This window comes from Talpa europaea, assembly GCF_964194135.1.
Source record: "Talpa europaea genome assembly, chromosome: 12".
Lineage (NCBI taxonomy): Eukaryota > Metazoa > Chordata > Mammalia > Eulipotyphla > Talpidae > Talpa > Talpa europaea.
Window position 1 is genome coordinate 40,718,828 of NC_140079.1, and position 11,614 is coordinate 40,730,441.

General features: G+C 50.0%; 1 protein-coding gene across 1 annotated transcript; it reads left to right on the plus strand.

Moving 5' to 3' along the window:
• Window positions 1-3,579: 3,579 nt before the first annotated feature.
• On the plus strand, window positions 3,580-7,765 carry CALR (calreticulin; the record flags this gene model as incomplete). The annotated part of the gene is made up of 9 exons (XM_084250330.1): window positions 3,580-3,670; window positions 4,033-4,134; window positions 4,321-4,524; window positions 4,900-4,994; window positions 5,084-5,293; window positions 5,367-5,480; window positions 5,570-5,713; window positions 7,162-7,254; window positions 7,336-7,765. The coding sequence occupies 9 exons, from the start codon at window positions 3,580-3,582 to the stop codon at window positions 7,534-7,536; spliced, it is 1,254 nt and encodes a 417-aa protein (XP_084106456.1). The 3' UTR covers window positions 7,537-7,765.
• Window positions 7,766-11,614: the final 3,849 nt, after the last annotated feature.

The window sequence follows — 11,614 nt, forward strand, 5'->3', positions numbered from 1 at the left end:
TTCCAAAGGTACACAAACTTGTGGTTAACTTAGGCTTCTGACTCATCTTTCTTCTTTTGTGCTTCAACCTGCACATTTATTTCTTCCTCCATTGGCTCTCATGGCACAGAAGCTTCTAAGAAGACAGGCTAAGGCCAAAAAAAATTGGTGAAATTAATGTGAAGGATTTATTGAGCCTAGTAGGTCCGATTTATCATTTCAACACTTAGTATAGAATTAGATATTTTATATTATTTTTTCATACTACATCTTCAAAATCTGATGTGTGTTTTCCACTTGTAGCATATCTCAGTTCAAACCAGCCACATTTAAATGGTCAACTGTTGCATATTGATGTCATTGGAGACTCTTTTAGGCAGCACAAGTAGACTCTAATCCTAGTTCTGCTATTGATGTCACTCAACCAAAGTGCTTGATCTTTCTGTATTCTTTCCTTCCTGTATATCCATATGAGCCAGGTTCTTGTCAGATTAGTGACAGCATCCCCACACATGTATGTAGTACTTGTAAATACTAAATGGAGTGTGGACAGTGTGTCAGGTAGTATTCTAAGCAGCATGCATTTATTCATTAACCATCACAATTGTTATTGGAGCCTTGAAAATGGAGTTACTAGCCCCCCCCCCCAATAGTGAGGTCCATATCAAAATTTAGAATACATCCTTCAAAGTCCCTTCCTAGCATCAAAGCACTTTCCTTGCTGTTTTAGGCCAACACTAAACAAGGAGAAAGCCATGTTTACTTGAGGGCAAATCACTGAAGGTTGACTAAAAACCAGGCAAATTTTTGTCTGGCATCTCCCCAGCTCTCCTTGAATTGGAGATGAACTCAAACCTCAAGGCCTAACTGAGGGAGCTGAATATAATAGCAGGCAAGGAAACTGAAGTTGATGGTGGTCAGAAAGCCACATAATTTTTGCTCCCTTTCGTCGACTGAAATCTTTCCAGAAAATCCAGGTCCAGCTAATAAAATTGGAGAAAAAGTTAAGTGGGAAGCAAGTTGTTTAATCACCGAGGAGAATTCTGTCTAAGCTAATTTGAATAAGTTGTATAAAAAATAAGCCAAAATATCCCAGGAGCTGCACTCCAACAACTGCAAGTGATACGATCTTGGAAAACTTGAACTTTCCAAGTGAATTTGTGGATAAGAGAATCCCCATGAAATTGGGTGACAGTAGGCTCATAGGTTTCATTGGGATAATGCATGGAACACAGGATTCAATTTTTTTCTGGTATGTACAAGAAGCTCACAGGCAATGATATTAATTTTGAATTCCAAAAGTTTGTTATAAACAAAAATAACTAAATAAAATAACATTATATACTCCAAAACAAAAGAACCCCACTTTTCCCATTCTTATTTTAAAATTCCCACAGGAGTCCCTCGTTCCTCTCATCATAGTAAGTTTTTTTTTTTTTAAGATTTATTTATTTATGCATACAAGAGCTGGGGTATAGGCCAGAGATGCGGGGGGCGGGGGTGGGGTGTGTGTGTGTGAGAGAGGATTCACCAGAGACAGAGTGGGGGACTGAACAGGCAGATTGACTGAAATACACTGCTGAAGGGAGCAGAGGGCAAGACAGGAGAGGTTTGCTGTGCCATGTGGGATGCTCCCTGGCTGGCTGGGGATCGAACTTGTGCTGCAGAGGCTTCAGATTGCTTCATAGGGCGTTGCTTAACTCCTTGTGCCACCAGGGAGACCTTCGTCATATTAAGTTTTAAACTTATTTCATACCGGTTGCTGCAGGGGACACTGAGTGACCATGAGGTGAATAAGACAGGTAGCCTATGGTGGAAGGAAGGGAAGGCAGAAGGGTCAGTGGTAGGGCTGAAGTGATTATCCCAGACCTGGGGCTTCTCATGAGGGGGACCAGTTTGTACCATCCTGGATTCTGTCTGAAGAAAGGTGTGGAATCTCAGCTTCTCTAAAACTATTCATTCCTCCTTTATCTGAGTCCCTACTGCTGGAGGGAAGCAACCTCTTGCCAGGATTCCCTACCACCCCCCTTGCACAGTACACTACCACATTACCAGGTCCAGGGCTTGTTTGCTCAGAATTTGGAAAGCCATCAACCCTCCTTCCTCTTTCTTACAGCCTGGGGGCGGGGAGCTGGTGTCAGTCACATGCCTCTGGTTTCAGGAGACTCCAGACCCAGGGGTCCTGCTCCTCTCCCTTGGATCCTTTTTTTTTTTTGAAAGATTCATTTATTTATGCATGAGCTGAGGTACTGGCCAGAGGTGAGGGGGTGGGGGGTGAGGAGGGAGGAGTGGATTCACCAGAGACAAGAGTGGGGAACGGGGAACAGAACAGGCAGATTGACCGAAGTACACTGCTGAGGTGAGCAGCAGGCAAGTCAGGAGAGATATACTGTGCCATGTGGGTTGCTCCCTGGCCGGCTGGGGACCGAACTTGTGCTGCAGAGGTTGCTGATAGCATCATAACCCCATCTTAACCCCGTCCTATCTTCCCTACCATCTGTCTCTTTTTTCCCCTCTTCCCAACGGAACCCCCTGTCCTCTAGGTTAACCCTCTAGTCTAGCCGTTTAATTGCAAAAGCCAGGCCGTTTGTGGGAGACCACAAGGCATAGACCCCTTCCATTTATTGGTTGAGAGCAAGTAAAGGAGAGGCTGCAACTAGGGGAACAATCCTACCCCCACCATAGGAGCCACAGCCTATAGACACTTCTAGAGGCTTCTGGGTTTTTCACCTCTGCGCTAGGATATCCCTAAAGATTTGACGGAATTACTGCCAGACAGCAGCTGACCAGGGTCGTTCCTTCTGGCCTCTTAAGAGGTCCCGTGACTTTAGAGAACCTAAGAGATTTGTTCAGGTCACACAGCACCAGTCTGACAGGCTGTCAGGGCACGAGGGGTCAGATGGTTCGGCTGGCATTCTCCTCGTTGATCTGTAAGGCTGCAGCATCAGGGTAAAGGGAAGACCCAGGTTTCCAGCTCCTTAATTCTGGTGCCCTCAGTCCCATGCTGGGAGGCAGGGGTGGAGTGACATAACGCGGACGTGTTGGGACGGGAATTCCCGAAAGACAAGGTAAATACGAGCTAGGAAAACCGGGCTAATCCATTCCCGTAGCAGGACGGCGAGAGGATGAGGCTTGGGTAGGGTCCTGGTGTTGCGCGGTAACACCTGCATCGCGCGGGTTCTTTAAAAGCCAACATCCGGAGACACGCGCTCTTGCCAGGGCGGGGTTGGGGCGAGATCTGGTCACATGACCGGGTCTGAAGGGCTCCCGGCCCCCACCCCACCGGTGGGCGTCCTCCACAACGCGTGGTCGACCCTCATTGGCTAATGGTTCGGCCAATAGAAATCGGCCATCTGGGAACCCAGCGTTCCGAGGCACACCCTAGCTTGCTGAGCCCACAAGAGCCCAATGGAAAGGCAGAACCGTGGCCACAGGCCAATGACAACGTGTGTGGGGCGGGTCCAGAGGTCGGACCAGGTTGGTTTGAGAGGCGGTGGGGTATAAGTCACCGCGGTCGGTGGCAGCGTCCGTCCCCACTGCAGAGCCGCCTTCTGAGGAGCGACTGGAAGGGTCCGCGCGCCGCCGCCCCCTCGGCCCGCCATGCTGCTACTCGTGCCGCTGCTGCTCGGCCTCCTCGGTCTAGTTGCCGCCGAACCCGCCGTTTACTTAAAAGAGCAGTTTCTGGACGGAGGTAACGCCTGGACCCGCCTTGAGGCCGCCCCGGCGACGCAGCCGGCCCCTCAGCCCAGATTTGCGTCGTCGCCTCTAATTACTGCTCAGAGGGCCAACAGGGTGGTCCTCGGGGACTACAGCCGCGGGCGATTCCTTCTGAGTCCCTGGGGAGCGTGGAGGGTGTAGCGGTGTCCTGTTATGGGAATCGGGGTTCATCCGAGAATCTTTTAAGACACCTGCTTGTCAAAGTAGAGATGTGTGAGGGAAATCGGTGGGGGGGGGAGGGAATCTCCTTCCTTGCCCATGACAGTTAGAGGCCCTTGGCAGATTTTAGGGAGGGAATCAGCATGGCGCCGCTGACCTGCCTCTCTGATCCCCTAGATGGGTGGGCCCATCGCTGGATTGAATCCAAACATAAGTCGGATTTCGGCAAATTTGTTCTCAGTTCTGGCAAGTTCTATGGTGACCAGGAGAAAGATAAAGGTAAGAGCTTCCGAGTGATCCCTCATACCCGGGAGAACTTCCTGGAGGAAGCCCTCCTCTTCACTGCCTGGGTATTCCCAGGAGCAGGGCATGTTGAAGAAGGGGGCGGGGAGGTCTGTATCTCTAATCCTTAGTGTCCCCCGGGGACACTAGCTGAGCAGTGACCTAGCTGCCGACCTCTACTAGGGCTGCAGACAAGCCAGGATGCCCGCTTCTACGCTCTGTCGACCAGATTTGAGCCCTTCAGCAACAAGGGCCAGACGCTGGTGGTGCAGTTCACCGTGAAACACGAGCAGAACATCGACTGTGGGGGTGGCTACGTGAAACTGTTTCCGGATGGTTTGGACCAGACAGACATGCATGGAGATTCTGAATACAATATCATGTTTGGTGAGGAGCCCTTCGATTAATTAAAAGGAGACTGAGACACCATGGATCCCTTAAAGCTCGTAAAGGTTGAGAACATAGAAAATTTTTACTGTAGTTGGCTCTTTGGAAGGGAAGCTGAGGTTAACAGTAACATTGCATTTTTCTGTTGGTTTGAGATTAATGCCTGTGAATGAGTGGAGGTATTTTCTAATTTTACAATTGAATTTTGTAGTACTGCTAATTTTAATTTTTAATGCTCCACCTACAGCCCCTTAGATGTATCAGGGTCTTAATCCTGTCTTTTGAACCTTTACAGACCTGGATTTAAAATCTGGTCTTGGCTTTGAAAAGAGGGGTGGGGCCCCCTATCTCTAACCAGCCTGCTCATCACCCCAGGCCCTGACATCTGTGGTCCGGGAACAAAGAAGGTTCATGTCATTTTCAACTACAAGGGCAAGAACGTACTGATCAACAAGGACATCCGCTGCAAGGTGTGCCCCAGGGGTGGTGACAAATGGCTGCCTGGGGAGGTGAGAGATGTGGCAGGTGGGCGGGGCCACTCACTTCCCTCCCTCTTCAGGATGATGAGTTCACACACCTGTACACTTTGATTGTGCGACCTGATAACACCTATGAGGTGAAGATTGACAATAGCCCGGTGGAATCAGGCTCTTTGGAAGATGATTGGGACTTCCTGCCCCCTAAGAAAATCAAGGATCCTGATGCTTCAAAACCAGAGGACTGGGATGAGCGAGCCAAAATCGATGACCCCACAGACTCCAAGCCTGAGGTGGGTGCTGGGGTCAGAGCTCCCCAGCTGGGTGCCCAGCCTTGGCAACTCTGACTTCCTAATGTCTCCTCAGGATTGGGACAAGCCTGAGCACATCCCTGACCCTGATGCTAAGAAGCCTGAGGACTGGGATGAAGAAATGGATGGGGAGTGGGAACCACCTGTGATTCAGAACCCCGAATACAAGGTGAGCATTGGGTTTAATGCTGCACAGAGTGGGATGCACAGTAGAAAGCACACCATCCTATAATCACGATTCTCTGTTACCTTCTGCAGGGCGAGTGGAAGCCCCGGCAGATTGACAACCCGGATTACAAGGGCACTTGGATCCACCCTGAGATTGACAACCCTGAGTACTCTCCGGATAGCAATATCTATGCATATGAAAACTTTGCTGTGCTGGGCTTAGACCTCTGGCAGGTAAGACTCTGGGAAGGGGAGGATCCCTGGAGTGCCTCAAGTAGTCAGAATCAGTCTCTGAGGGTCAGAGGTAGGATTCAATCCCAGGCAGGCTTGGACCCCTAAATGGGGCTTTTTCTTTTTCCTTTTTTTTTAAAGATTTGTTTATTTGTTTATATAAGCACTGGGTACAGTCAGAAGCGTGGGAGGGTGAGAATTCACCAGAGCCAGAGCAGGGAGCAGAGCAGGCAGAAGGACCGAAGTACACTGCTGAGGGGAGCAGCGGGCGGCAGGAGAGGTCTGTGCGCCATGTGGGACCCTCTTCCGGTGGCCAGGGAGCAGCCGGGGATCAAACCAGCGCTGCAGAGGCTGCGGGCAGCTTCACAACCCAGTGCTCAACCGCTGCGCCACCAGGGAGTCTCCCCCCTTTCCTTTTCTTTAAATGATTCATTTGTGCATACGAGAACTGGGGTACAGGCCGGGGGTGGGGGTGGGGTGCGGGGATAATGTGTGTGAAAGGATTCACCAGAGACAGTGGGGAACAGAACAGGCTGATTGACTGAAATACACTGCTGAGGGGAGTAGCGGGTGAGGCGGGAGAGGTCTGTTGAACCATGTGGGTAGCTCTCTGACTGGCCAGGGCTGGAACTTATGCTGTAGAGGCTGCATATAGTTTCAAAGTGCTGTGCTTATTAGCCCCTTGCACCACCAGGGAGGTCCTGGGGCTTTTTCCGGAAGTATTTCTTGGTTTGTCTTTGGGGACCCTTCTTTTTGAGGTTGTACCTTTATGTGAACCAATTCACCTAACCTCCTTTGCAGCAACCTAGAAGGGAGTTAGAGAACTCGCTTAGGAAATTAGCTTGAAGAGTATCAAACTTTTGCTTACTTTGTTCACTGACATACTTGTCTAGAACTGCTTGGCATCTAATAGGTACTGAAATATATTTGAATATAAAGAAATGAGTTCTCATTTTACAGATACAGAGACATGAGGCACAGGGATGTGCAAAGTCAGAGTCAGGAAATGGCAGAGCTGGGATTTGAATGTAGGTAGTCTGCTTTTCAACTTCAACCTCAGCCTGGCATTGTGTAGTGATTGTGGGAATGAAAGTGGGAATCCTGGGACTCCCTGATGGCACAAGGGGTTAAGCACAGCACTGTGAAACTATCCGCAGCCTCTGCAGCATAAGTTTGATTCCCTGCCAGCCGGGGAGCTGCCCACATGGCGCAGCAGACCTCTTCCTGTCTCACCCGCTGCTCCCCTCAGCAGTGTATTTCAGTCTGTCTGCTTGTTCTGTTCCCCACTGTCTCTGGTGAATCCTCTCATGCCCTGCACCTCTGGCCTGTACCCCAGTTCTTATATGCATAAATAAATCTTTAAAAAAAAAAAAGTGAACCCTGTCTAAGGCCAGTGTCATTGGCTCTCCTCTGACGCCTTCATCCCAAACCTGTGTCCCCTCTCCCGACAGGTCAAGTCTGGCACTATCTTTGACAACTTCCTTATCACCAACGATGAGGCCTATGCCGAGGAGTTTGGCAATGAGACCTGGGGTGTCACAAAGGTGAGACAGCCATACTCCGGGGCTTGGGGATAGGCAGGGCAGGCAGTGGGTTGGGTCCTGAGCTCTGTGGTCTTTGTGCAGGCAGCTGAAAAGCAGATGAAGGACAAGCAAGATGAAGAACAGAGGCTAAAAGAGGAAGAGGAGGATAAGAAACGTAAGGAGGAGGAGGAAGCAGACAAGGAAGATGATGAGGACAAGGATGAAGATGAGGAGGAGGAGGATGACAAGGAGGAGGAGGAGGAAGACGACGCTGCCACTGGCCAGGCCAAGGACGAGCTGTAGGGGCCATATCATCGCCTCCAGGGCTGGACTAAGGCCTGAGCGCGCCTGCTGCAGAGGTGGCTGCGCCAAATAATGTCTCTATGAGACTGGAGAACTTTCTTTTTTTCCAGGCGGGTTCTGATTTGGGGTGGATTTTGGTTTCGTTCCTCCCTTGCCACCCCACCTTCCCCCCCCCCTTTTTTTTTTACTGGTGTTTTGTCTGACTCAGCCATTATCCCTGGCCCTTGTTTTTCTTGATTGACATCTTTGTCTCCCTCTGTACCCTTCCTTCCCTACCGCACTCCAGATCCCTTAGTTCCCCTCGAAATGGGGAGCTGTATATGGGGATATGGAGAAGCCCCAGGCCCAAGATTCATCTGCTGTCCTACCTGGATTAGGGGGTGGGGGAGGCAGAAGAAGGTGGTATCTCTAGCCCCTCCCCCCCAGCACTGAGGAAAAATGGGGCTCTTAGGAACCTGAGCTCTGACACCCCCCCCCCCCACATCCTTTTGTCTCCTTACCCAAAGACTGGGCCACTTCTAGGTGGGGCAGTAGATTTCCATCTCAGCTCATACTGAGAATGTAAGAACTACAAACAAAATTTCTATTAAATTAAGTTTTGTGTCTTCCTCTTGTGTTTCCTTCTGGGAAAGGATGGGCTTCAGGGAACCAAAAGTGAACTTTTTTGCGAATCACTCTGAGTAACCTTCTAAAATATTGAGTGTCCCATAATTGTAGTAATTCAATTTATAGAGTTCTTGCAACAATTGAGGTTGGGCTCTAGTAACATAAGTTAGATCAGATAGGTACAGAATTTAGTAGGAGGTAGGGCAGTGATTTGAACACACTAGGGTTATATACACTCCTTTATACACTGAACCATAAGCCCCTCTTATTTAAGACTACAGTGAACAATTAGAAATTTTTTTAGGGCCAGCCAGTGTTAGGAGCTCTTTTTTTTTTTTAAGATTATTTATGGATACAAGAGCTGGGGTACAGGCCAGAGGTGGGGGTGGTGAGAGGATTCACCAGAGACAGAGTGGGGAACGAACGGGCAGATTGAAATAACACTGCTGAGGGGAGCAGTGGGCGAGTCAGGAGGTCGCTGTGTCATGTGGGTAGCTCCCTAGACTGGAATAGATCTTGCGCTGCAGTGGCTGCAGACAGCTTCATAGGTTGCTTCTTAAGCCCTTGTGCTACCAGGAAGGTCCCTGTTACGAGCTCTTAACCTTCTAGGGCCTCCCTGGTGGCCTAGAGGTTAAGTCTCAGTGCTATACCCCTGTAGCAAGTTTGATCCCCTGCCAGGGACATAACCCACATGTGTAGCAGTCCGCTCCTTTCTTGCCCACTGCTCCTCTCAGCAGTATATTTCACTAAATCTGCCTGTTCCCCACGCTGTCTGGTGAAACCTTTCATCCCGCACACATCTGACCTACACCACAGTTCTACAAACAGAAAATTACTGTAGGGTAAATGGTTTTTCAGGCTTTTCTGCCCTCCCACCATTAGGATTGCCCTGCCTGATGGGGCATCTATAGTTGTTACATTGTTGCAAACTGACTTGCTTACCTCTATGGGCCATGGGAGGGGTATTGAGATAGTCAACAAGAGAAGCAGAAGCAGGAGAGATGCGGGAGAAAGAAGTCCAGAGAAGCCAAGAGTGAAGTGTTGCCAGGGGCTTGGAAGCCTAAGGGCCTCCTGGACCCCTTAACACCCCTGCCTGCCATGTACCTGTTAGCCACACTACATGTAAAGCTCAATAAAAGCCTGAGAAAGCCACCAGGGGCTCCAGGACTCCTTTACCCGTCTGCCGGATCAGAAAATCTGCTCAGTGGCCATCCTGCTACTAACAATTACCTTTTCTTTCTTTTTTTTAAGATTTATTTATTTTTATACAAGAGCTGGAGTACAGGCGAGAGGCGCAGGAAGGTGAGAGGATTCACCAGAGGTAGAGTGGGAAGCTGAACAGGCAGACAGAAAGAAATACATTGCTTGGGGGGGGGCAGCGGGAGAGACAGGAGAGGTCTGCTGCGCCATGTGGGATTCTTGCTGGTCGGCCGGCCGGGATCAAACTGGCACTGCAGAGGCTGTGGACAGCTTCACAGTGCAGCGCTCAACCTGCTGCCCCACTGGGGAGGCCCCTCTTTTTTTTTTAAGAGTTATTTATGCATTCCAGAGCTGGGGTACAGACCAGAGATGTGGGAGGTGAGAGGATTCCCCAGAGACAGAGTGGGGAACAGAACAGGCAGACTGACTGAAATACGCTGCTGAGGGGAGCAGCGGGCAAGACAGGAGAAGTCTTCGCCATGTGGGTTGCTCCCTGGCTGGCGGGGCATTGAACTCCTGCTGCAGAGGCTGCAGATTGCTTCAGAGTGTGGTGCTTAACCCCTTGCGCCACCAGGGAGGTACCTACCTTTTCTTCTATAACCAAGGAAATAGGCTTAGAAATGTTATCAAGCCTGTTGATGGTTTTCAGTCGTCAATTACAATTCAAACTTTTTTAAAAAAGATTTATTAAGGGCCTCCCTGGTGGTGCAAGGGGTTAAGTGAAGCTATCCACAGTCTCAGCAACACAAGTTCTTGTATGCATAAATAAATCTTTAAAAAAAAAAGATTTATTTATGTATACAAGAGCAGTGTACAGGCCAGAGGTGTGGGGGTTGAAAGGGTTCACCAGAGACAGAGTGGGGAGCAGAACAGACGGGTCTACTGAGATACACTGCTGAGAGGTGCAGTGCACAAGACAGGAGAGGTCTGCTTTGCCATGTGGGTCACCCCACGGGCCAGGGATGGAACTCCAAAGCACCTTTTTTCAGCTTTGGAGAACCAACTTTTCAAAATCCTTCCTTTGATGGCATCATGCTTCCCTTCCATGTTCTGTAGCCCAATCCCACCTCTCAGAAATTCTCTTGGTGCCTTGGGTTAGTGTATCCAGGGAAAGGTTAGGAGACTGATACAGTCAATGCAAAGATGCCTTCAAAGCTAACATATTCCTTAAATATATTTGGGGTCATACTGGGATAGTGAACAAAGAGGTGGGGGGAGGAAGGAGCAGCAGAGAGCTGTACATCCAGTAATTAGAACAGCAGATTCATTCCAGAATGACTCTGTGCAACTCTTTCCATGACCAAATGCCCTTTTAAAAAAGATTTATTTATTTTTAAAGATTTATTTTTTATTTATTCAAGTGCTGGGGCACAGGTCAGATGCACGGGAGGGTGAGAGAATTCACCAGAGGCAGAGCGGGGAACAGAACAGGCAGACTGATGAAATACACTGCTGAGGGGAGCAGTGGGCAAGACAGGTGAGGTCTACGCACCATGTGGGACCCTCGCAGGGGGCCGGGGATGGAACTGACACTGCAGAGGCTGTGGGCAGCTTCGCAGCCCAGCACTCAACCGCTGCACCACGGTGGGAGGCACTTCATGAATTTTTAAAAAAGATTTATTTATTTATGCATACAAGAGCTGGGGTGTAGGCCAGAAGTGCAGAGAGGTGAGAGGATTAACCAGAGACAGAGTGGGGAGCAGACTAGGCGGCTCTTTTGAAATACATTGCTGAGGGGAGCAGCAGGGGAGACAGGAGAGGTCTGCTGAACCACGTGGGTCGGCTCGCAGGTGGAGGATTGAACTGGTGTTGCGGTGGCTGCCAGTAGCTTGATGGTTCTGAGACTTAACCCCTTGGGCCACCAGGGAGGCCCCTCACTACATGAAAATATACTTTAATATCAAAACAAGGTAATGAAACTCGTGGGTGTTAAACCGGGAACCCATGGGAACCATTTTGTGGCGGCATGACGTCACCGCTACCGAGCGTGGTGTCACGTGGCGGAAACCACATGACGGGTATACGTTCGGAGTGAGAAACCCTCTCCGGTTCCGCGGAGTAGAGTTTAGTTTGCGCATGCCTGGTCCGAGGGCGCGCCCGTGCGCATGCCTATGAAGGTCAAAGGGGGTGGGGAAATGAGCGAGGGTCACGTGCTCTGGTGGTCGGCGCGCGCACCACCTGCCCCGGAAGCGGTCGGAGCGCGGCACGACTGGGCGCTAAGATGGCGGCGGCGTGAGTTGCATGTTGTGTGAGGAACCCGGGGCCGCCGCGT